Raw genomic sequence first — 26,544 nt, 5'->3', positions numbered from 1 at the left:
AATGTACATCCAAAAAAATAAATAAATAAAATAAAAGCAGCTGGGTGTTAAGTAGGTGATGGGGATGAAGGAGGGCGCTAGTCATGACGAGCACTGGGTGATGGACGGAAGTGTGGAATCATGAAACTAATATATGGTGTATGGTGTATGTATGGTGTATGGTGACTAACTGGGATTTAAATAAAAAATTAAAAAAAAATGTACATCCAGATTTGACTGACTAGGCTATCTTGTATAATGACATGCAAGATTTCTTTATTGTGTCTGACCCTCGCATGAAAGTCTTTTTGAAAGGAAAGACAATAGTTACGAACAGATACCCTTTTTGGGGCTCCTGCTGTCTGCTGGGCACTGTGCCAATTATTTTACCTGCATAAACTCATTTATTCTCCCCCACCCTAAGAAATAATTATAATTATCCCCATTTTATAGTTGAGGAAATCGAGGTGCAGAGTCAGGTCAAGGGCATTTAGTCAGTGGTGGAGCCGGGGTTGGAGTCCATCTGGCTACAGAGTAGATGCTCTGATTTAGTTCTACTGCATCAACATTTTAGGATAGGATTTTCTTTTCTTTTTCTTTTTTTTAAATGAGGTGTAGGACAGATTTTCAAAGATAGTAGTAGCTTCCAGGTATTTGATGAGAATTGTTTTTGGTTTTAACTGAGTGATAGCCGGATTCCTGGCAGATGCTAGGTGTACATTAGCTAGATGCTAGCATCTTTTCATGGTCAGAACCTTAGATGTATAATGTGTAACTTGTGTTAACACAGAGGAGGGTGGCATTTTCCAGAGCTTCAGTTCTGTAACATGGAAGACCTCAAACCTCAACCGTGCTTCAGACTCACATTAAAGTAAAGTGCATTCTAATTGGTAATCAGTGCATAAGGAACCAAAGAAAATTTTAATTAAATGCTGTCGTGTGAATTTTCCAGTCATTTTATGCCTGTTGAAATGATTTTTTTTTATTTAGTTTAAAGCCCTCTTTCAGTGCTCTGCCCTCCCTCTTTATAGTATAACTTTATCAAGATTTTTTGCCTTTTCTCATGTAAGGATTTAATTAGCATCATTAAAGATTTAGGCTGCTGCACGTTTGCTTACTCTGTGTTCCCTGTGTACTCTAAGAGGCATTTGGTACAGTAGAAAGAGCCTGGCAATATCGAGTCTTACAGACTGTGGGCAAGTTACTTAAATCTCTGCGAGCCTCAATCTCTTCATCCTGTAATATGGGGCTAATCATATTTCCTTGGATGGCTGTTGGGAGGAGATGATATATTTAAATTGCCTAGCACACAGCTCAGTTTGCAGGGGTTGCTTCATAATTATTTAATAAATAACAAATTATTTTCTGAAGTTGTAATACAGTCTGTTTTACTTAGATCTCCTTTTTGTCTTACTCTTTTTAGTGAATGTTCACAAGGATTGTCTTCAGTCATGGCCTTGGGCTTAAGGTGCTTCCGCTTGGTCCACCCTGTCTTTTGTAACTCCCTTGCAGCCTGGACCAGACCTGTTTCGGAAGGGATGCTGAAGACAGTGAGTGGAAGACAAAATGACCGTGGGCAATCCATGGCCTCTCCAGCTGTACCAGTCTGTCATTTTGCTACCAAGAAAGCCAAAGGTAGAGATACATGACCTGCTCACCACTTTCTTACATTTAGCCCTTGAACTGTCATAGCTGGAAGGGATCTCGGAGAGGTACTGAATTTCTCCTCTTGTGGAAGAATGAGGAGAGGGTGTCTCAGACAGTTCAGTTGATCAGCTTAAAAGGTACCACAGTGACAGAGACAGTGGTAGAACTGAGGGTCTGTTTGCTCATTACCATGCTGCCTCCCATGTTACCATTTCTTAGAAAATGTCTGAGTTCCTTCTTTTAGTTTTAGAATTAGAGATGTTAGTGCCAAGCAAATCAGACTATTTGTGGCAGAGATCAACATGTTTTCTCCTTATAGCAAGACCTATGTTGGAAGTAAAATTAAAACCAGAAGTTTGTTGGGTGAGGAGGTATTAGAGCCGTGGATTTAGATGGATGATCTTAATGGTTTGTGTCATCCAAGAATGAGACTTTGATATACCGCAGGTCTCAGCTTAAATGGCGTTTCCTCATGGAAGCCCTCTCTGACCTCTTAGACTGGGTCAGGTCCCTTGTTACGTGCACTCATACGCACGGTTATTTTACATTTGACGTCCTTAGCACAGCACTCATTAATTAATCAATTAATTGTAAGAATTATTGTTTGTTATATGTCTTCTATGCCGGACTTTATGAGGATAGGGCCTGTATCTTGTTTAGTACCTAAGAGGGCCTGACACGTAGTATGTATCAAAAAACGTTGAATGAATGAAGGAGTGACAGAAAATTGTCAAGCACACCTGCTTTTTGCAGTGGTGGGTCAGGGTGTCCATTCCCAAAGATGGTGCTGGAAAGATGCTGCTGAGTATTTTTTCCACTGGCTTTCCTTTTATCGTTTCGTATGGACCTTCCCTTTTCTATTAATAGGAAAATGAACAAGTTGCTGAAAGAGCATTAATACTTAGAAGACTTACATTCTGTTAATAGTGATAATGGCAACAACTTTTAATCTGTATGTTGCACTAATTTTTTTTAAGTTCACATATTTAATAAATTGATCTTTATCCAGTGAAAGAATTAGAATTATCCAATGAAGAAATTTTTGTAATTATCTGGTGAAGCACAGATCTCACCATTTACAAATGAGGAAGCCGGGGTGCCTTTGTAAGATGTTTGTCCATGATCACATCTAGTTAGTGGCAGAACTGGAAATGGGGGGCTCTTGATGCACACAGCGTCACACACATTAGCTACAGCGGGTAAGCAGCATCTTTTCAACTTTAATTGGCTATTTAGCTTTTATCTTTTTTGATTGCCTCTTTAAAAAGTTGGTGGCTTGACATTTTCTTTTAGGTTTATTGGATTCTTTCTGTGTTAGGAATGAGAGTCCTCTGTTGATTTTATGTGCTATAGCTGTCTGCTTTGTTTTTTACTTACCAGTATCTTTTGTTGAGCATAAATTTTAATACGGTCATATTTTTTAGTCCTTTTCTTTATCGTTTGTACCTTTTATGTCTTATTTAACAAATCCTTACCTATCCAAGGTCTTAAGCTATTCTTAAGCTTAAGACCTTAATATCAAAGCTATTCTTCTATATTTTTTCTGAATATTTTAAAGATTTTTACTTTTCATGGGTTTTTAATCCATATGGAATTTATTCCTGAATATGTTGTGAGGTTGGGAATCTAATTTTCTAAAGTTTCTTTTTTATGATGGGTAATAAGTTCTGTCAGTATCGTTTATCGATTAGCTCATTCTTTACTCCACTGTAGCATGTCAAGTTTCTTTTTATGTATTTTATTTTTGAGCTCTTAATTTTGTTGAATTACTTATCTCTCCCTACACTAAATTCCTTTCTAAATTCCTGAATCACTGTCGTAATATCTTGAATCTGGTGTTACAAATCTTTGTCTTCATCATATGCACACACTTTTTCATTTTCTTCTTTCTGGCCATTTGCTCTTGTATATGAAATTTATAATCATACTGTGAGTTTTTCTCCGTAAAGATTTTACACTTTTCTTTAATCAGGTTTATTTCTGGGATATCATCATTTTGATCACATACATATATTTTTAAAGTAATTTTTTGGGTTATAACATATATGCAGGAAAGTACATACTTAACTTGCAAGTGGTTACAGTACAGAAAATTCTCATCAAGTGAACACAGCCTTGTAACCATCACCCACATCAAGATATAGAGCATCACTCGTACTCTGGAAGCTTTCCGCATGTCCCTTTCAGTTGTCACCCTTCAAAAGATAACCCATTTTATTGACTTTAGCACTGTAGATTAGATTTGCCCTTTTTGAACTCAGTATGGCTTCTTTTGTGTCTGGCTTCCTTTGGTAACAATCTCTTGGTGAGATTTGTCCATGCTGTTGCATGTTGTAGTTGTTTGTGCATTTTTCTTCCTTTATGGTATCCTAGTGAAGGCTTATACCACAACTTGTGTATGCTTTCTGTAGTTGATGGGCATTTGGGTTGCTTCCAGTTTTGAGCTAAAATAAATAATGCTACTATGAACATGCCTGTACATGGATTTTTGTGCCCATATGAATACCTTTCTGATGGTGTACCTATACCAAGAGGGGGGAATCTCTGAGTCTTCGAGGATGCATATATTCAGTTTCTCTACATACAGTTCTCCAAAATGGTCTTGCCAGTGTCCACTCCTACCAAAAATGTTTTAGCTTTCTCTTTGCTCCACATACTCATGAACACTTGGTATATAGTCAGTCTTTTTATTTCTAGCCATTCTGATGGGTGTGCAGTTATATCTCATTGTGGTTTTAATTTGTAATTTCTTGATAATGATGGTGAGCCCCTTCACGTTTGTTTATTGGCTCTTTGTTTATCCTCTTTCCAGTCTTTTGCCCATTAAAAAAATTGGTTTGTAGGAGTTTTAACATATTGTAAAGATAAGACTTCTGTCATGCATACGTATTACTGATATGCTTGCCTTTTCACTCTTTTAATGGTGTTTTTTCATGAACAAAAGTTTTTAATTTTAATATAGTCCAATTTATCAGTCTTTTCCTTTCTGAATGGTGTTTTTTTTTTTTTCTATTTGAGAAAAATTTCCCTAACTTAAGGTCATGAGTATATCTGTTACATTATTTTATGGAAGATTTGTTGTTTTAAATTCATATCTTTTTAAAGATTATGTGTTCTGTTTGGTTGCTGGTGAATAGGAACACTTTTGGTTATTATACGCCGATCTTGGGTTTTGCAACCTTGAAATCTTTTATTAAATCTATTGTTTGTATAGGTAGTTACAGTATTTGTAAATAATGATAGCTTTGTTTTTCCCTTTCTAATCCATATACCTTTTCTTTCTCTCCTTCCCTTTCTCTCTCCCCCGCAACTGCATAGACTAAGAACTTGAATATAATTGAATAAACATGACTGATGATAGTAGGCATCCTTATTATTATTTCAGACTCTATCAGGAACACTTCTCATATGTTAATATCAAGAATTACATTTGCTTATTTTTTCAGTGGTCTCTCTTATAAGCAAATATTTTCTGTCCCTATTTTGTTAAGAATCCTTTATTTGAATGAGTATTGTTTTTATCAAATGCTCTTACTGCTTTTATTGAGTTGATCATCTATTTTTTTAAATTTTTTAATCTGTTAATGGGGTGACTCAACATCAATAGCTTTTTCTGATGTTAAACCGCTTTTGCATTTTTGGTATGAGCCCTATTTGCTTTTGATACATAATTTGTACATTGCTGATACATAATCTATACGTATGTCATTGGATTTGGTTTGCTAATATTAATTTAGGGTTTTTGAGTCTATACTTTTACGTGAGATTAGCCTTAATGTAACTCTCTGATATTGATAGGCATAACTTTCTAGCATTATCCTTGTCCAGTTTTGGTATCAAGACTGTATCAGTCTCATAATATGAGTTGGGGAATTCATCTCTGTCTCAGTCTGTCTCTCAGTGGGATGGTCTGATAAGATCAGGGTTAATTGGTTCTTTACATGATTGGTAGAATGTGCCTGTGAAATCATCTGGACCTGGTATGTGGACATGTATGTGGACAGACTTTAAATCATAGGTTCAATTTCTTTAATGGTTATGATGCTGCTTAGATTTTCTCTTTTTCTTGAGTTAGTTTTAGTAAATTATATGTTTTTGGAAATTTTTCATTATTTCTAAGTTTTCAAAGTTGTTGGCATAAAGTTGTCCAAAATAGTCTCTTAAGATTATTAAAATCTGTAATGTTTTGATAACTGTCTCCTCCTTTTCTTTCTTAATATTGATTTGTCTACTTTCCTTTTGAAGTTTGTTGGTTTCATAGGCCTTATTAAAAAGAGCTTTTAATTTTGGTGATTTCTCTTTTCTTAGTTTTATTGATTTCTGCCCTTATTTTTTATTTTCTTCCATGTCCTTTTTCTATCCTTTGAACTGGACAGTTCATTAATTTTCAACCTTTGTTCTTTTCTTATAAGCATGTACAGCTATAAACTTCTATCTAAATACAACTTCAGGTGCGTCCTAGAAGTTTTAGATACACAGTATTTTTATTGCTTTTTTCTAAATATTTTAAATTTTCATTATGTGTTTCTGTAGTCTGTGAGTTATTTGGAAGTGTTTTAAATTTTTCAAACATAACGCTTTTTGGAGAATTAGCTTAATCCCACTGTGATCAGAGAATGTGTTCTATATGATATAGATTCTTTGATATTTATTGAGATTTGCTTTGTGGGTTAGAACATGGTTATTTTGTATAAAGGTTCAAGTGTGCTTGAGAAGAATGCATATTTTATTGCTGGGTACAGGATTGTATGTATGACCATTAGATTGAGTTGGCTAATTTTGTTGATCAAATTTTCTATTTATTTTTTTATTTGCTCAATTTATCACTTATGAAGAAAGTATTTTGGATGTCCTTGTATGATTATTGACTCATCAGTTTCTCCTTTTCATTCCGTTAATTTTGAGGCTGTGTTATGGGGTACTGAGGCTCAGAATTGTAATATCTTCCTGTGAATTGTTTTTACTGTCATTATGAAATGGTCTTCATTTTTTCTAATAATGCATTTTGTCTTAAAATCTATTTCTAGGTATTAATGTAATTGCAACAGCCTTCTTTTGTTTAATATTTGCTGGGGTTATAATTTTTCCATTCCTATACATTAAACTTTCTGTAGTCTCATGTTTTTGTAAGACCTCTTATATATTGTATATGACTAGACCTAAAAAGTTCTTACTGAGAATTTCTAACTTTTAAATGATCTTCTTGGTCTGTTTATATTTCTTGTGATTACTGAGTATTTGTGTATCATTTTATTTTGTACTTTATCATAGTTTTCTTCTTTTTTTCCCCCTCCTTTCTATTGAATTAATCAGATTTCTTCATTTCTCTTTTTTCATCACTGCTGGTTTGGAAGTTATACATCTTATTTCTTATTGTTTTAGTAGTTACCCTTAATTTCTGTTTTTAACTTTTTATAGAAATTAAAAAGCACCTATAGAAAAGTGCAGCTGTCATAGGAAATAGCTTGATAATTTTCACAAACTGAAAACCCTTGCGTAATCAGCACCCAGATCAAGAATCAACATTTTCAGCATGTCAGAAGTCCCCTTTATGCTCCCTTCTAGTAACTTCCCACCTTCTTCTACTCCTTGCAGGTAACTGATATTCTGACTTCTAATGGCATGGGTTAGTTTTGTCTCTTGTACTGTACATTCTTGTATCTGACTCTTTTACTGCACACTCTGTATTCTGGTGTCTAGCCTCTTTGCTCAACAGTATGTTTGTAAGAATCATTTTCTTCTGTGTAGTTGTAGATCTTTCTTTCTCATGGCTGTATACTATTTCGTTCATATTATCCATCCTGATACTGATAGGCATAACTTAAAATTTTTAACATGCATTCTTAGTTTAAAAAAATCGAAAGTTGCAGATACTATTTCCATTGTTTCTAGCTCCTGTTGTTCTTTGAAAGTATGCTGTTATTCTGAATTTTGATCCTTTGTGGATCACTTGTCTTTTATCTTGGGCTGTTTTCAGTATCTCTTTGTCCTTGGTTTTCTGCACTCACAGGATGTCTAGGTATGAATTTACTTTTATTATCCTCTTTGGAACCTGTATTTCTGAATCTGAAGATTCTCGTCTTTCATCAGTTTTGAAAATTCTAAGCCATTGTTCTATTAAAAGCAATAAGGTTTCACGCATGGTGGGGACACAAGCAAATACATGTTTTTAAAAAATCACTCTGCTGCTTACTGGTTGGTACTTGGGGGAAAACATTAAAATGACTTGTGCTATAAATTTCTCATCTCATCTCCCTGTACAAGGGGACAATAATAATCTCTGTTCTTCCTACCTCGGGGAGCTGCTCTGACTTTCTAATAGAAGAATGTACTTTAAATTGCATTGCAAATTATAATGTGCTCTGCAAATATCACAGGATTTAGCTCACTGTAGATGTTCAATAAAATTTGTTATGAATGAATCTCAATAAATATTTGTTGAGTAGTTAAGTGTAGGATAGTATTGCTTAATATTTTTATTCTTTTTTCCCTTCACTCACCTTCCATGAAGAAAGGCAGGAATATTTGTTTTACTCATGGAAGTGATCTATATATATAGAACATATATGAAAAATCACCATGGTGGCTTAGGCATAAAATCAAATTTTTTTCAGCCCCCATTGCTGTTGATTTTCTGAAATACAACCATTGTTATTACCACTGGTGGTTTTTAATGTTTGTTAACTACTGTTGTTCGTTTTGTCCATCCCAGCTATCAGATACTTTGCATATCCTGTCTTAGTATTCATTTTAAAATGAATTAATGTATTTCCTGTGTCTCCAGTTAGATTTTTTGGAGACAATCTAATGGAAAGTTCACGGGTTTAAAATTAGGCAGATCCGGGACCAAATCTTGGCTTTACTATTTCATGACCTTGCGACATTAGGCAAGTCACTTTACCTCTCTTATCTTCTGTTTATTTTTCTAAAAAATAAGGAATTCATTTATGGAGTGCCTGCCATATGGATAGTGCTCTTTTAGGTATTTGAATTACTTAATTTGTATCATAGCAACCTGGCGATATAGGTATTATCCCTGTTTTACAGGCAAGGAACCTGATACTCTGCAAAGTAGAGTAACTTGCCCAAAGTCATAAAACTGGTGTGCATCATAGCCAGGATTTTCACCTGAGGTGTTTCATTATAAAGCTTGTGCCTTCACTAGTATCTCAGAAAGTGATTAGCACAGTGCTGGGTACCTAGTGGACAGTCAGTGTAGGCTCTCTTTTAGGGCACTAATAATGTATAATTTTTTAGCACTTGGCATTTTTCTCTGCACTTAGTGGCACTTCTTCACCAGTTGTTTATTGTCTCTGTGTATGCTGCTGTTCTTTTATTCACTGATTGTTGACTTCCTAGCCAAAGGGAAAGGACAAATCCAAACCAGAGTGAATCTTAATGCTGCCTTGGTTGAGGATATAATCAGCTTGGAAGAGGTGGATGAAGAAATGAAGTCTGTGATGGAAGTACTCAAAGATAATTTCAATAAGACTGTCAATATAAGGACCTCACCAGGTTAGTGGCTGAACCAATGTTTTGGAGAGGGGCATAGTGGAAAGATCATGGCTTTGGCAGAGCTGGGTTTCAGTCCCGGTTTTATTACTTTCTAACTGGTGACCATGGGCAGTTACTTTACTTTTCTGGTCCTCAGTTTCCTTGTCTAAATTCCCACTTCATAGCTTTGGGGTAGGTATTAAAATATATCAGGTAACATACGGAATGGTTGGAGCACAGTGCCTGCTCATCATTAATACTACTTTATTCATCCATTTAGCAAATATTTGTCTACGATGAACTAAGTATTGTGCTGGTACACAGTGGTGAACAAAAAATAGGCATGGTCTTTGCTGTCACGGAATTGCATTCTCAAAAAATGGGGGTTTTATTAAGATTATACTATATAAGCACTTCTAGGTATATAATCTCACAGTAACCGACATCTTTGTCTGATTTTCGCAGTTTGTCCTATTTGGCCATTCTTATCCCTTACTGGGAACCAAGTGGCTGCAAACCTATCCGTCTGAGGCATTTCTGTACCCCTGAGCTTGACCAGGAAGATTCCGTTTGGGTTAATAACTTCCTGAAAGTGGCTTTTCTAAGTGGGAAATGTCAGAACTGTCTAGGAGAACTGTTTGCAGATGTGATGGAAGAAGTGAGTTGTCAGCTAATGGTGCAGGCAGGCAGGAAAAATCCAATTGCTGTTAAATTGGCCTTTTGGAAATTGTCATCATCCTAGAGTCAAGCCTGGGACCCCCTCTGAAGGTATCTATGGGAGCTTGGGCTGCTCCTACTCACATCTTGGTTGGGATCGTTCCTAAGGAAACTAGAAAATGTTTTGTGAGCTTGTTCTTAAGAAAACCAAGTGAAAAATATACAGCTCCATTTATAAACACCAGCAGAAACATACTGAGTTCAGGGAGACGAGATCCTATGTGAAATCAGAAGACCATTCCGTCATTTGTCAACCTTTGGACTGGGGCATTTCTGCCTTTGCTGACAGTAGAGCGTGCCATTCAATCTCTCCCAACTGTTTATTTTAAACTTGCTTATTATTTTAGGTATGAAACTGATAAAGTGCTTTGTCTCCCCTGTGCTTTCTGGCCTGTTAACATTCTGCAGCCGAAACCAGAGAGCAGTTTGAGAGGAGCTCAGGGAGAAATGTGATACTTAAAATTAGCCAGCAAGCTCTACTCTTGTTGAACTTAAAAAGATGATGGGCCTGGAAAGAGGTTGGGAGTGTAATTTGTTAAATGTTAACCTCTGAGAAAATGAGGGGCAGGAATGAGGCTGAGGGAGATTCTCGCTGGGGACAGATTGAGGGAAAAGGATTTGATGCATTATGTTGCTATGGATTTAGGGAACGGGAAACGCCACAATTGCATACTGAAAAGCCCATGTTGCAACTTCTGTGGCACAGGATCTTATGGCAAATCAGGAAGGCTGAGTCAAGATCCATTTTCAAAAGGCCTCCCGTTGGTATTTCCTCTTTGCCTCTTTCTCTTCAAGGTTATGTTTGTGTAACGTTCTCCATAGAACTTGGGGCCATGAAGAGACTGGGTGAAACTGAACTCAGCCAGTCTTTTCTGTGCCAGATTCTTCCATATCCTCTTTCATTACTATCTGAGCCAGCAGGCACTTTTCCTTTCACACCTCCGTCCGTCTACCAGCAATTTCTATCTCCAAGGTAGTTGGTTGCTTTTGGTAGTTGTCTAGATACAGATTTATCCACATGTTTGTTCTTGCCCTCTTCCATTCATTTGCCCATCTACACACTCATGTTTTCATCAAAACATTATTGAGCTTAATGCTGTGCTGATGAATAGGTGCTGTAGATAGAGAAAAGGCATTGTTCCCACTTTCCAAGAGCCTCAAGCCTAATGTGAAGGGATAGACAAGTAAACCAACATGGACAAAACCATATAGCAAAGCAGAGTGGTGAAGACCATGCCTTTAGAGTTAGCCAAACTAGGCTCCATTATTAAGAGCTGTTGTGACCTTGAGCAAGTTACTGTTTGGTCCTCAGTTTTCTCATCTCAAAAAATAGTGGTACTATTTCTTAGTGTTACTGTGATAATGAAAGCAACCAAATTATAGAAAGCATTCAGCACAATGTCTCCCTCATAGGAAATGTTCAGCAAATACTGATTATTATAGAAGAGTGCATATGGTCCTTGGGAGCTCATAAGGGGGTTTGTAATCCGGCCCAGAAGGTCAGTTAAGATTTCTGAGATTGGATACTGTTATAGCTGAGTGTTAAAGAATGAGCCCGAGTTACCTGAACAGAGAAGGACATTCTCAATAGAAAGAAAAATATATATATTCAGAGTCCTGAGGCAAGCGGAAGACTGTATTAGAGAAATTGGAAGTAGGTTGGTTTGGTTAAAACTTAGGAAAAAGTCAAGAAATAATTTAACATTTATTGGGCACTTGTATATGCCAGGACACAGTTACAAGTGCTTTCCAGAAACCCTTTCATTGAATCCTCATTAACAACACTATGAGAGAAGTACAATTTTTATGCCCCATTTAGAGTTCAGGAAACAGGTGCCGAAAGGTTGAGGGGATCTGCCCAGGGTCAAATAATCAGGAGATGGAAGAGTTGGTATTTGAACCCACATCATTGGTCTTCAGAATCATGGAGACTTTTACCATTATACATCCTGGACTCTTCCAGATTGAAGCCCTTGGTATCAGCAACTTCCTTTCTTGTGATGACATTGAAACTGGTTGAATACTTCAAATCGGATCTTTGGGCCATAAAAGTACTGCATTATTCTAGCAGCAGTTTGCTGGGACAACACCCAATTTGTCTGAAAGGACTCCTTCCCACCTTTCTCTTTGTGTCTCAGAATGAGCCATTTATGGTTGGCCACCCTCGTGGATGGTAGGGAGGCCTCATTCTGTCAACATTTGCGAGCCCTTTCCATCATGTGACACTGCTGCTCCTACAAAAGCCCCTTGAACGGTCTTGCCACCTTGATAAGGGATCCCCGAATATTCGCTGAATCTGAATTAGGTAGGGACTTAGATGTGGGGCTGTTAAAGTCCTTCTGAATTCTAACACCCTGTGACTTTTCTTCTAGGATCCCTTGATCATATCACTGTGGTAACTGCTGATGGGAAGCTTGCTTTAAACCAGATTGGCCAGATCTCTATGAAGTCGCCACAGCTGATTTTGGTGAATATGGCCAGCTTCCCAGAGGTGAGGTGGCTTTGCCAAAAAGGATTCTTCTTCATGGTCTCTTTTGGAATGGAGGGGGCTGGGTCAAGTCAGGAGGAAGTATTCCCTCCAGCTTGAGATGAAACAAGAGAGAAGGCACAATAAAGGGAACTTCAGGATTTAAGGAAATGCTCTCTTCCTGTTTCTAAATTCCTTTTCTGTTAAACTCAAACACTAAAAGTCCAGGCAAGTAATTTGAATACTGAAACAGGCTCCATCTAAGAAAAACAATAGTGACGATGCAGTGATTGGCACTTAGCCAGATGGAAGGGGCTGGAGTAAGCAGGAGAACCTGTGCCCTGTCTGAAGGGAGTAGCCTCTGCCCATCTCCTGCTGATCATTGCCAGGCAGAAATGTAGACCTGGTCATCAGTGTTATCAGATATTAAGGTTTTTATTTCTAGATGAAGCCAGTAACTCAAATTTTTATGTAAGACCTTTGTTAAATGTTGATAACTGATTCACTTTTTTTTTTTTTTTTAAAGACTATGAGACAGAACATGTTCATGGGCCAGATTTGGCCTATGGGCCTCCAGTTTGTGATCTTTGCATTACCATTTGGAGCAGACCTTCTGGAATTCATATTCCTTTCAAACTGGACTGGTCATTGTAGAATTTTACAGAGCACAGAGCTTCCAAGGTGTAAAATGGGTTGCCTTAGATCATTGCAACCTTGAGGCTATGATTTTAGTCTGGTTGAGGAAATAAATGGGCTTTTACTTGTTGGTCCAGTAGGAACTGACCTGGATTGGGAGTCCTGGAGAACCTGGAACCTGGTCCCACCTCTCCTTCCTGCTGACTGTTTGACCTCCATTTTCTAATCTGTTACTATGAGATGAAGGAATCTGAGGTCCCTTCCTGTTTCGATGGTCTCTTTCAGTAGTTCTATTCCAGAGACCAAAGTAGAACCTGTTGGATTTGACAAACTGGATTAGAGGTATGAGTAAGGGAAAGTCCTTGCTATGAACAAACTGTTTCAAATCAGAGGGCTATTGTAGCTGATGTTCGAGGCACACTTGGCGGGGCGGGGGACTTATTACCCCTCCCCCATTCCATTTTCCATATTGAAGCCAGAGTGAACGTTCAAAAACATATATTAGATTATGTCATTCCCATGCTTTAAATTTATCAGGGGCTTCGTAATCTTTAAGAAAAAAATTATTGTGGCCTAGAAGGATTTGCATTATGATGTGGCCCCTGCCTGTCTCTAATCTCTCTAGTCTCATGCCACTGTCGTCCCTGTACACCTCTCTAGGCACATTGGCCTCTCAGTTCCTCAAACACACCACACCCTTTGTATTCTCAGGGCCTTTGCATATGCTCTTCCCTTTGCTTAGGACACTCTTGTGTGGCTAATTGTTACTCATATTTTGGATCACAGCTTAAATGGCACTTTCTCAGGGAAACCTTCCCTAATGTGCTTAATCTAAATTATTCGTCCACACTAACCTCTTTTACATAGCTCAGTTCTTTTTCTTCACTGCACTCATCATTAACAGTTAGGCATTTATTTACATCTTTATTTTCCATCTCACTTCCACTAGATTGTAAGCTTGGAATGTAGGAATCGTATCTAACATTGTGTCCAACACCTATCGCAGTGCCTGGCACATGGAAGCACTCAGTCACTTTTCCTCAGGTGCATGAATACTGGTCATTAGATTGATGGAAAGAGGCCACTCTTTCTTGGTGTTACTGAGAAGCAGAGAAATGGACGAAAAGAGAATTGTCAACTCTTTCCCTTTCTGGCTCCCTCTGAATGGCCGAGGCCTTCTGCCTTGTTCATCTGATCCCATGGGCACCGCGGGCCAATTTGGGGAATAGCCTCCTAATTACACAGCTTGAAGACCTCATCAGGCAGATTGCTTTTCAGAGCCAGCCACTTCTGTTATTAAATAGCAAATGGCATTCACAGAAGAAGCACCTGATTGGCCACCAGAGCATCTTATGAGGCAGGAGGAAGTATTAACAGCTTAATTTTTTCTTAGGAAGTTGGAATATATCTTCATTTTTCAACCAAAGCATCTTTCCCATTTCTCTTAAGTTGAAATGCTGTGAGTTTTGAAAAAAGCCCAAAACCTTCATAATCATCTCAGTAGAGAGGTTTTTTACAAGGAGAGAGTGAGGAAGTGTGAGTTACATTGTCTTTTGAATTCCTTTATCTCATCTGGTGTATATATTAAACAAATAGTTCTAACTAAACATTTCCTTCCTCCAGTTTAGAAACTGTCCATAGAGTACCCAGGTTCATAGCTTCAAAATGCTGAGCTAATCCCCTCTGTGTTTATGTAATTCCTTTCTGTTTCACATGCGGTTGGCTTTCTTTCCAGACCTGAGCATTTCTGTGTCGTGCTGTAGTGACATGATGCAGATTTACATGCATAATCTTTTCAAATGTATTGAGGACAGAAAACTGTGTTGCATTTGTTTAACATGTGTCCTGCTTGATAAATGATACACACAGTTGCTGCCTTCCATAAACTTGCCTGCAGCTAGAGTTAATGATGGGAAAGGAAAGAAGGGAGTCAAAACCACAACTTGATTTGAACAAGGCAAATGAAAAAAAAAAATCTACAGGCTCCACTTCTGCTCTTGTGGAAGGAAGAAAGCTAATGTGTGTTGAGTGTCTACTATGTTGCCAGGCATTACTTTCTCCTGTTCAGTGATGCACGTAGGTCCTTGCTCAGATGAAGCATTATTTATTCCATTTTATAGATGAGGCTCAGAGAAGTTAAATATTTTCCCCAGGTTCACACTGTAAGGATAGAGTCAAGATTTGAACATGGGTCTGTTTGACACTAAAGCCTGTGTTCCTTTCACCATTCCTACAGTAATTCTGCAAATATTTATTGAGTTTCTGCGAGTTATTAGGCTCTATTTGAGGTGTTGAGAATTCACTGATTAAGACAGCCAGAGTTCCTGCCTTCATAGACCTTGCACATGAGGGACTCATTGGGATATAAAGAGAATGGAAGGCCGGTAATTAAAATGGCCCTAGCAAAGTTGACTCGGACCCACATTGTCAAAGTTCTTGTTCACCTGTCTACAAAACTTTTATCATTTTTCATCCTTTAACCCAGATTAGCTTAGGAACAGCAATAGCAGACATTGCTAATTGATCACAGCACTCTTTCTTGCCCGACCCTAGATGGGGTCGATGAGCTTGCTCCACACAGTACCCTAAGCAGCTACAACCAGTTGGTCAGTATTGCTGTTTGAGAAAAGCCCATTTGCCCTGATGTACTGGTCAGCATCCCTTCAGTAAGGGGGTACAGGCTGAGATGGAAGTGCAGTAGAAATAAGTGCCTTTTTGTCTGAGCCATGAGTAGTTCAGAAGTCATGTTGGAAAAATAACTGTGATTCCCTGAGTTTCTGTTACCTACCATATCAAATGAAAATTTACATATTTAGAATATTTTAGAAGAACTACCTCTTTTAATAGGTTTTTTGCAAATGAAACCTCTCTTGATTCATACTTTTTCTGCATATGAAAGGACAGAACAAGTAAAGTATAATATAAAGTTTTAGGGGGGTTATATACATGAAGTAAAAGTAAGGAGTTGAGTTTTTCTAACAGATCTAAGCCAGTTCATTATCTACGTATTCAACATACGTTTACTGAGCACTTACCATGTACCTGGCACTGTAATTATACTGAGAAGACATACATATTGAGGCATAGTTCCTGCCCAGCTTGGAAGCAGAGGTGGGCGTTCCCATGCCTATGGGGGAAGGTTGTATGGGAAGACTGGGGACCAGACGGCCAAAGGCAGTTGGTGGTGGTGGGATGTGACAGCTGAGTTCTCGGTCATTCAGGGAGAAGCTTCAGAAGAGGGGGATTCGGAGACTTGAGATCAGGTCACTTCAAAGTAGAGATTCTCCCTTTATTGCCAGCTTTAGAAATGGAAGAAAATTTCATTTCTTTATCCAGCTCTTTTATTTACCTTGACCATTCCCTTTATACACCAGACCAATTCCAAATTGTTTTTGGCTACTTTATTTTTTTATTTATTTTTAAGATTTTATTTTTAAGTAATCTCTGCACCCAATGTGGGGCTCTAATTTACAACTCCCAAGATAAGAGTCTCATGCTTCACCGACTGAGCCAGCCAGGCACCCCTATTTTTGGCTATTAAAAAAAAAAAATCAAATTCCCCATATCTCAATTACTGAATACAGTGAGCTAATAGATCTGGAAGAAAATTCACAGTAATGTCATTGGTTGGAGAGTTGAGGTGCCCGGAGTCTCCTCCTAACTCGGCCAGTAACCGGAAGTATGTGGGCAAGGTCTTCGCTCCCTTGTTCTTGGCTCTCAGGGAAGACTGCCTATGTGTGGAGGGTCCCTGTATACATACGGAAGGAACTGTACTTGATTATGTCAGAGATCCCTTCCAGCTCCAGTAGTCTGTGGTTAGAGGTACCATTTTAAGGATTTACTATTTTAAGCAGTGGTCACGCTGTTGTATTCTGTGTACAGCCGCCCAAAGGGATGATTCATGTGCATGTGGACTTCCGGTTTGTCTTTTTGACCTTATGGTAACACCTTAAGTCCCTGTAGAATTAAGGTCATGTTAAGATGAAATGGATAAGCTTTTTAGGCACTCTCAAAAATCAAAACAAAACCTAGAAAAGTAAAATAGGTGTGCAGTCATGAAACCACAGAGTCTAGGGAGGAACTCAAGGTCAAGAATTGGCCCTGTGAATCCAAGTGAAGTAGATTGGCTTTGGTCAAACGTGAAATTCTTTGAAAATGTCAGAGGACTTTTTTCATGAATTCCACATTGTGATGCCAGTGAAAGTAACTTTCTTCCACACTGCTTTATTTTATCCTTTAGGATTTCATAGCAGGTGTAGTTATACTGTTACTTGAGGTGAGGTAACCCACACCTTGGGAATTCAATGTAACGTTGTGCCACCTAGCCCAGTAGAGAGCAAGACTGTATCGGAGAAGAACCTGAAGGATGTCAGTCAGGACAGCAGTGCATCAGCTGAGTGATGACATCAACTCAGCCTTGTTTGGAGGATTTGTGCATTCTTACCTTTATATAATAAGTTTCTATGGTAAGGCCCCTTGCTTGGATGTCACTGTGTGCCAGGCACAGAGCCAGTGCATTGTTCATGTTATCTCATTTAATCCTCTGTGAGGTCTAGGTGCCTTGTGGTCTCAGATTACAACATGGTGACTCAGAGAGGTCAGGATTGTTGCCCCGGGTCACATGGTTAGTGGAGCTAGGATTTGGACTGAGCTCTTTCTGACCCTAAAGCCCATTCTGCCTTTCCTAGAGCATATACCAGCAGAGACTCATTGCTCAGTCCAAAACGTGAGTGTGGTTGGTGTGAATGTAGATGCGAATGAGTTAAATTTATTTACTCATTCCAAATCGGCACTGGTATATTTTGAGTGTAAAATGTCAACTGGAATTTTTAATGTATAAAATCTTTCATCTGTCTTTACACCAATCTTTGCACAGACCAGCCCCCCTCCCTTGAGGATTTATTGTGGTTTTGATCTGTGTTGCCTCAAACCATTGAAATCTTTTCAAAGAAGCAGAGCTGTTTTCTTTTTCTTTTTTCCTTCTCTTTGCTTTTCTTCCTTCCCGCAGTACACTGGTACCAGGAGTGGACGTAGTTTGCTATTCAGCTTGATCAAAGCACTCTGCACCAATGTAACTTCCTGATCGTACTGGTAACAGAACTAAATGTTTCCATGTTCTGCCAAGATGGGTTGCCAGTTATCGACAGAGGGCTTGCATCTGGTAATAATTATTTTCTAATTCTGTTTACCTTTTGATCTGGTTTTCAGTGTACAGCTGCAGCTGTCGAGGCTATAAGAGAAAGTGGGATGAATCTGAACCCAGAAGTGGAAGGGGCACTGATTCGGGTACCCATTCCCAGGTAAGTTCGGTTAAAATTCACATAGTTTGGTGGAATAGGGTGGTTGTCCTTGGAAGGAAACCAACACATCAAGATACTGTTAGGCTGGTAGCACACCTTACCTGTACTCTCATTCTGGCAAACTCCAACATCTTTTGAGATCCAGTTTATTGATTCAGAAATACTTATTGAGTGCCTACTATGTACTAGGGGCTGGAGATGCAGCAGTAAACCTGCGAAGTCCTTGTCTGTGCGTGTGTTCTGGTTGGGAAGGTAGGACACATAAATAGCAGAGTGGTTCCAGATAATGAAATGCTGTGAGGAAAGAAAAGGTGCTGGGACCCAATAGAGCAACTTGATGAGGGTGATGGTGGAGGGACAACTTCAGCCTGGGAAGACTCTTTAAGGAGGTAAGATTTTTGCTGAGCTGAATGGTGAGGAAGAGCCAGCCTCAGGGAGGAGCTTTTCAGGCAGAGTGAACAGCCAGCACAAAGGCCCCAAATCAGAATAGACCTCAATGCTTGTCATCTCCAACCCATGCTCCTTGAAGAGTTATTTTTTTACATTAGTCCTTGTTTCTTGAAAAATTTAGGCATTAGAACAGAATATTGTTAATTATATAAATAGAACTTGGAGTTTTGAGTGAATAAAAATGTGTTTATTTTGAAATTAAAAAAGAAAAGAAATAACAAGACCTTGGCATGTTTGAGAACGCGAAAGCCAGTGTTTCTAAAACTCAGGGAGGGCAGCAGAGAGAGTGGTAGGAGAGGCTTTTCAGGCTGTGGTAAGGAGTGTGGGCTTTACTCTAATTGAAATGGCAAATCACCGGAAGAGTTTAAGCAGAGCGATCTGATCAGATGTTGACTTTTTGGGGGTCTCTCTGGCAATGGACTAATAAATGGAACATGGGGGGACAGGGTAGACATAAGGATAGTCAGGAGTCAACCGTGATGGCCCAGGTGAGTTAGGAATCTTTGAAGATTCCAAACCTGTGAAGATTCCAGAGCAGGCAGATGTTTCTCCTTCTGTCATCTTGTCGCTTAATTATCTTTAAGTCCCTCTTCTACACAGTGCCTCACGGATAGCAGATCCCAAATCAACATTGAATTAATTCATTTAGTCATTCAACAGATATTTATTAAGCACTAACTACATGCCAGGCACTTTCCTGGTGGCTGAGCTATAGCAGTAAACAAAATAAACAACAAAAAGCTGCTGTCCTCCTGGGGTTACCTTCTGGTTGAGTAGGCACAGTAAACAGAAAGACAAATACATGATGTAGTGTTGTGTGATGATAAGAACTATGAAAAAGAATAAGAGGGGTAAGGGGCTAGGGAATCGGGAGGTTTTATTGTAGATAGGAAGGTTCAGAAAGGAAGTGACTTTTTTTCTTTAAGGACTTATTTTAGAGAGCGAGAGAGAGAGCACATCTGGGGGCGGGGGCAGAGGGAGAAGGAGAGAGAGAGAATCTCAGGCAGACTCCATGCTGAGCATGGAGCCTGAAGCCTGAAGTGGGGCTTGATCTCATGACCCTGAGATCATGACCTGAGCTGAGATGAAGAGTCAGGCACTTAGCTGACTGACCCAGCCTGGCGCCCCAAAACGAGGTGACATTTGAGCAGAGACCTAAGTGAAATTAATGAGTGAAGCCTCCAAGTAATTAGAGGGGAAATAGGGTCTTTTTATGCTACACATCATCCTGTATTTTTTATATATATTACCTCACTTCTCATAGAATCCCTGTTTATTGCAGCTGTGGAAATTTAGGCTCAGGGAGGTGAGATCACTCAGCTTATGTGAAAGCTGGGACCTAAGCCCAGGTTTCATTGATTCTAAAGCCTCATGATGTACCCATGCTAGCAACAAGAATCAGTCCCAACACTTAGAGTCCACTAAACTTTTTTCCTGCCTTATGGCCAGAAAATGGCTGTCTTATTCCATTGTGTTCTCGGTATTCTATAAGTTGGAATTAACACTGTGCTTTGAAATCTGTGAATTTGGAGCAGTGTAACCTAGTGTTTAAGAACCAAGTAGACCTGAATTCAAGTCCAGTACCTGTTTGCTTGGTTAGTTCATTAATTTGCTCAGCAAATTTTTACAAATGGATCATGTGTCAGGCTCTGGGCTAGGGGCTGGGGATATATGAACCTGATGTTTGTCTTCATGGAGGTCACAGGCTGTGGCCAGGCCCGGTCCCTTCTTTATAATCTACAGCTTATCTGTGGCATTTACTATTACCTACAGTTTACAGATGAAAACATTAAAATTCAAAGAAATTAAGGGACTTGCCCAAGATCACATGGCCAGTAAGTTGCAGTCAGGATTCGAATCCTCAGTTTTTCTGTTCCTAGAGTACATGCTCTTAATCCTGCACTGTCTTTATAAATGGGTAATTCTGGAAAGTGCTAAGTGTGTTCATGGACATCAGATGTAAGACTTGCAACTGAAATGGGTAGTAGTCAGCAGATTTGTTTTTAAGTTCTTGTTCTTTTGTTTGTGAAATCTTGGAAAAACCACTTAACCTCCTTGAGCCTCAGTTTCCTTGTATACCAGATGAAGAGATTATTCTGTGGCGTGCCGCGTCCCTCTGGAACTTTAAAATTCTGTGGATGCTATGAATTTATGCTGCTAAATGCTCATTGCTGACTTCGATTCTTCTGAGAGTGGCCCGGTTGTGTATCATATTATTCTTTCAAAGATCCAGTTGACATCATGTGCACCTCTGCAGCCCTACAGAGTTAATGATTGCCCTTGTGCATTGTATGTAAGTTTGAAGGATCAGTGAGTTTTACTTAAATTTCCAAAGACTTGGGGATCTGTTACATTGTATTTTACATTATTTTATGTTGGTTAATGGGAGTAATCTAAGAGAAAGTTGACGGACCGAAACCGTCTGCTCCTGCAAACCTCATTTTTTATATACTTACTTCCCTTTGACAAGGTGGTAAGGTCATGAGGCCCCTTACTGAATTATACATTTGGTAGTTTTCCAGATAAAAAATGAATGATCTGTTCTTCATTATGGAGGCAGTGTCATATGAGAGGATAAAGGTTGATTTAGACATAAAGAGGACGAAGGTTTTTATTTGGTTTTGGCAGTGACTTCCATATGACCGTGGGCACGTCACCCTAGCAGCCTGCTGCCTTCTAGTTCCTTACTTGTAAAATAAGTGAAATAATACATAATGATAGGTAGAGATTTGGTGGGATTAGTAGAGAAAATAGATTAAGTCGTATGATCTCCTTAGAGGAAAGAAACTATATAAATATAAGATACCGATGTTATTTCAGTAAACTTAGTTTTCTAGATAACATAATTGTAGTTTAGGAGAAAGGAAGAAATGAAGAAGGGAACTAATATGTTGAGTGCCGACTATGTCGCAGACACTGGGCGGTGCTTGACCTACACGGGGACAGTGTCATGGTTAAATTTCTGCCTTGGTACCACAGAAGCGTGCATTTGGGTTCATCGTGTCCTACTTTTAGCTGGGTGACAGTGGCAGCTGTCCCCACCTCTCTGAGACCCAGGGAGGTCATCTTTAAAATACTCACAGGACCTGCCTTCTGTGGTTTTGGGGAGATTTCAGTGAGATAGTGTACACAAAGATGTTGATGTTTAGCCAGTACCCAGTGAATGCTAGCAAATGTCCCTCCATTCCCTTTCATAAATAGGCAGGAGCACCATTCCCTTTTAAGGACGAGGAAGCTGAGATCCAGAGGAGGGCTGTTGGTTCCGGGTCACATAGCTGGTAATTGGCAAAGCTGTGAAGAGGAAAATAATACGCCAAAGCTTCTGTTAGGAGGTTGGGAGGTGTGAGGGAACCCGAAGCTTACGTATATTCCGAGCATCGGATTCTGATTATAAAATTTCAAAGTTTAGTGCTAGGAAAATTTGCCTTTCTTGATCGATCTTGATTCTTCCTCTGCCTAATGATCAGTCTGCAAGTTTTCTGGCCTTAACTCTGTCTGCCCAGAGCTAAGTTTTATTTGCAGTTGGCAGCAGATCATGGCTAGGACCTTGTCCTTATTATACTCCTCTGATTCTTAGGTTCTTATTTAAATGAGTCAGTGGAGTATGTGGCTCTTGCTAGAATCTGCCTCTGATCCTTTTGGGAAAGAGGGGGAAGATAAATCCTAAGTTGACAACAGGTCAGACTTGGAGCCGTCTTTCACCGCCTCTGGGAATGCAGCCCCAACTGGCTGTGCACAGGTTCTTCTCGTGGCTGTCCTTGTACAGTGACACTGAGCCTCAGAGGCTGGCTTCTGTCTGTACCCACGGGCAGTGTGTACAGCCTTTGTTTTCTCCTCTGGCCAGTGTTCTTTCATTTAGAGAAGTCAGCCTGCTGGATAGATTCTTTGATCATTCCTGTTAATGTTTCAAATTCAGTGAAATTGTTCCTTCTACTTTTTCTTTCCTATTTATGTAATCACATTTGGGGTACTGTTTATTAATCACCTGCTCTGCAGGTGTAGTGCCTGAGGGTGCTGTGCTGAATGCCTTATAGTTTCTCCCCGAATTCTCACAACACTCCGATGAGGTCAGGAGACTGTTCCTATGCCTGTTTGACGGGTGAAGTGTCTGAAGCTCACGGAAGTAAACACCCATTGTCATAAAGCTGTAAGTGGCAGAGGCAGGATTAGAACTCACATCTTTTTTACTGCCTTTTTCCCTGATCTGGTTTCCTGATGGCAGGTCTCTCTGGAATATTACTCTTTCACTGCACTGAGTGAAGTGATTGGGGAACCTGAAAAGTTTTGAGCAGGAGATCCTTTTCATCAGGCCAGATTTCCGCCCTGACCCCATTCACATCTTTATTATGCCCCCAAACAAGCACACACACCCACATTCCATTGCTCATCAGTTTACCAAATTTCAGTGAGAAAACCACACAAAGTAGAGTGAGGCTGCTTGTTGGAGAGTGTTGACCTCATGTCTGCCTTTAGAGAAACCTGTAAGGAATCATGAATTCACTGAAGAAATAAAAGTACGTGTGATTGACTCACTCCCTGCTGAGGTTGCGTTCTTCCTTGATTGTCCCCTTCTGTCGTTATTTTTCATCAGTGTCCGCATTGATTTTATTTTAAGTAGAATTAAAGAAAAAATTAAAATATCTCCATCTTGTTCTCCATGGGGAACCACTCTTAGCACCTTGATTTCCTAGATTTTTTTCTATGCAGATTCAAACACGTGTCTCCATCTCCTCCATTTTTCTTGTAATGATAAGGGATTAAATTATATACACTGTTCTGCACTTGTTTTTTAACTTAACAATGTGTCATTACTCTCTGATGAGAATTTCTCCGCACTCTTTTTAAAGGATACGTAGCAGTTGCATTTTACACACAGCATTAACTAGTTCGCAGTTGTTGAATGAGTTGGTTGTTGAAAGTTTTTCTCTTTTACTAACAGTGTCATTAAGGCTCTTCAAAGTTTGCTTCTGGTTCTACTGGGAGTAGGAAGTGGTAGGGCGGTGGGACTGTAATTGGGAAACAAGGGAACAGGGGGAGCCTTAGTATAGCTGTTGCTGCTTGATTGTCTCAGTGCTCGTTTGCAACAGTGGGCTGCATATTGCTGAGCTTCTTAGCGACGTGGACATTTCAGAGCCAGACAGCCATCTGCAGTGCACCCAGGTGACCCTCCAGGGCTGCCCACTGCTTTCCTCAGTCTCTTGATTTAAATGTTAAATTCATCCCAAAACACCCTCATAGAAACTTCCAGAATAATGTTTGACCAAATATCTGGGCACCCTGTGGCCTAGTTAAATTGACACATAAAATTCGCCATCGTAGTTTTATAGACCATTATAAGGATTTTGGCTTTTGTTTGGAATAAAATGCGAAGTCACCGGAGGGTTTTGAGCTAGGGAGTGACATGATCTGAGTTAGGTTTTTGAAAGGCTCATACTGGTTGCTCTTTTGAGAATTCTGTAGGAAGGCAAGGGTGAAAGCAGGGTCTAGTTAAGGAGCTATTGTAGTAACCCAGGCATGATGATGGCCTAGATAGCTTAGTAATGGTGGAGTTGGTAAGAAGTGGTTGAATTCTGGATACTTTTTATAGAAAAAGCTGCCTGGATTTGCTGGCAGGTTGGTTGTGAATTTAGAAAAATTCAGAGATGCCTCCAAGGTTTTTGGTCTGAGCACCTGGAAGGATGGAAGTGCTACTCACTGACAGGGCGGATTGTGGGAGGGCCAGTTGGGGGTAAGCGAAGGACAGGTTTTGTATGTGTTTATTTTGAGATACTGTGAGATCTAAGTGGAAAGGTCAAGTAGGCTGTTTGATCTATAAGTTTAGAGTTCAGAGGACAGGTGTGGGCCAGAGAAATCTGGGAGACGTGAACCTATAGAGGAGGCTGTGAAATTAGGTGAGATTATTTTATGGAGTAATGTAGATCATGAGGAGAAGGGGTTTGGTGGATATAGCCCTGATGGTCCACTTTAAGATTTATGGGTCAGGGAGGTGAGGAGGAGCCAGCAAAGGAGACTGAGACTAAGTGGCCAGAGAACCCGGAAGACGTGGGTCCGGGAAACTGAGCAAAGCGTTTTAAAGAGGAGGGAGTCATTGGCCATGCTGAACATGGCCAGTGAGTCCAGGGAGAGAAGGTGTGAGAATGATCACTGGTTTTAGTGACCTGATTTATCCACCACTTAATCTCTAGGTATAAAGGAAAGCACAAGGGCTTTGGGGTTCAGATCCCTGTTCTGTCACTCTGTGTATGTCAGCTTGGGTCCTATGAGAAGCAGATGCCAGGACAGAATCAGATGTGTAAGAGGTTTATGGGAGGAAATGCCCGTGAAAGAGACAGAGTACGGGTCTGCCACCAGTGAAGAAAGGAATAGAGGGGGATTGGGTGGGAGGAGACCCCCTGCAGTGCACCTCTGAAAAATTCACCCAGGCTGAAGGGGCGTTCCTGAGCAGATTGCCCGTTAAAGGAGCCCCTCTGTCAGGTATGGCCAGTGCCTAGCAGTCTGGGGAATGTGCCCACTGCTTAATTGTTAGAAGCCTCAGCTTCCTTATCTGTAAAGTGGGAATCATTTCTATGGTTGTGAGGAGTAGTGGGATATCATATGTGGTACTCTTAGTGTGGGGCTTGGCATGTCATAGGTACCTAATCAATTTTAATTCCTTTGTCTTATAGTATTTGGCACTATCTAATTCTCCTGATAAAAGAGTTCTTGGAAACATTATTTTTCTGATTATTTGGAAGTGAGACCAATGATACATTACTTCTGTTTAGTGATTACACTTTTGGTCCTTAACTCTCTCCCTCTTCCTCACCAACTCCCTCCCCCAACCTCATGTTCATTTTTTTCTATCTTTTCCCCCATTTTTAGGGGTGGGAGGAGTTGAGTCATGCTGTTGTAATTATTTTGGAATTGCAGTTGCTCAGGAATTCTACAGTTTGATTGTTAATGAGCATTCAGTTTATTCTTTGAATGTGAATTATGGCAAATAAGACCTCCTAGAAGGTATATCCTGAGTAAGAAGATCTGAGGACCAGTCCTGGCTGTGGTGTGAGATTTGCTTTGTGTTTCTGGTGAGCAGAGGGGCCTTGGCTCTTCTTAACACCCTCAGCCCACTGAGCTGCTTGGCAAGGCCTCCCAACAGTCAGACAGTTGCCATCGTCAGGTCCCACTTTTCCTTCGGGCATCGTCGGGGATGACAGACCTTATGCCCAGGTAGGCTCCTTCCCTCAGACTTCATTCTTTACTGGAATCTGATTCCAGTAAAAAGCCCTGCGTTACAGTTCTCCTAGCCCAAATCCCCTTTCCCAAGTACTTTTTCCCCACTGTATCCTGACATATGGTTTCTCATGAACGATGACCAGGTTTTTTCCAGGGAGAGCAAGCCAGGTAAGGCAAGGTAGGATGGTCCCCAGGCTGAGTTCACTAGGGGCAGGGAGCCATGATGCAGCCAGGGAAAGGCAGCATGGAAAGCTGGGGGAGCCAAGGTTACCGTCAGAAAAACCATGAAAAGAAAACCAGTGAAGAGAGTTATGTGACCTTACACTGGTTATTTCAGTTCTCTGAGTCTCAGTGTCCTCATCTGTAGAATTGGATAATAGCCACATTTACTCTGGGGCAGATGTATTGGGGGACACTCCTGAGACGGATAAAAAGGGAGGGGGAGCAGGAGTAGAGGGAAGAGCCTTTGGACCGTGACACAGGCCTCACCCGTGAAGAGAGGAAAGTCAGGCAGTGAGAGTGAATGTTAGTTTTTAAGTGGTTGCCGTCAAAGTAGCTGTTGTCACAGAGCATTCCTGTGACCTTCCCTGCATAGTGATTGCGCACTGTTGCAGGGAGCAGTATCAGCACTGCCGATCCCCA

The 26,544-nt window shown here is 39.9% G+C and overlaps 1 protein-coding gene across 5 annotated transcripts in view; it reads left to right on the top strand.

Moving 5' to 3' along the window:
- Positions 1 to 26,544, top strand: part of MRRF (mitochondrial ribosome recycling factor) — a 51,479-nt gene that overhangs the window by 3,502 nt on the left and 21,433 nt on the right. For 2 of the 5 annotated variants that reach the window (XM_025888141.2, XM_025888140.2), the window contains 4 exons: positions 1,403 to 1,614; positions 8,986 to 9,141; positions 12,210 to 12,328; positions 18,149 to 18,240. In XM_025888141.2, coding sequence (XP_025743926.2) covers positions 1,403 to 1,614; positions 8,986 to 9,141; positions 12,210 to 12,328; positions 18,149 to 18,240 — 579 coding nt within the window. The remainder of the gene's footprint in view (positions 1 to 1,402; positions 1,615 to 8,985; positions 9,142 to 12,209; positions 12,329 to 18,148; positions 18,241 to 26,544) is intronic. The other 3 variants (XM_025888143.2, XM_025888142.2, XM_073905782.1) reach the window with 2 other exon arrangements.

The sequence above is a fragment of the Callorhinus ursinus genome, unplaced genomic scaffold, assembly GCF_003265705.2.
Source record: "Callorhinus ursinus isolate GAN/ISIS: 27379988/994484 unplaced genomic scaffold, GSC_fseal_2.0 scaffold24, whole genome shotgun sequence".
NCBI classification, from domain to species: Eukaryota; Metazoa; Chordata; class Mammalia; order Carnivora; family Otariidae; genus Callorhinus; species Callorhinus ursinus.
The sequence above is the reverse complement of the archived record's forward strand: the minus strand, read 5'-3'. Positions and strand labels throughout refer to the sequence as shown.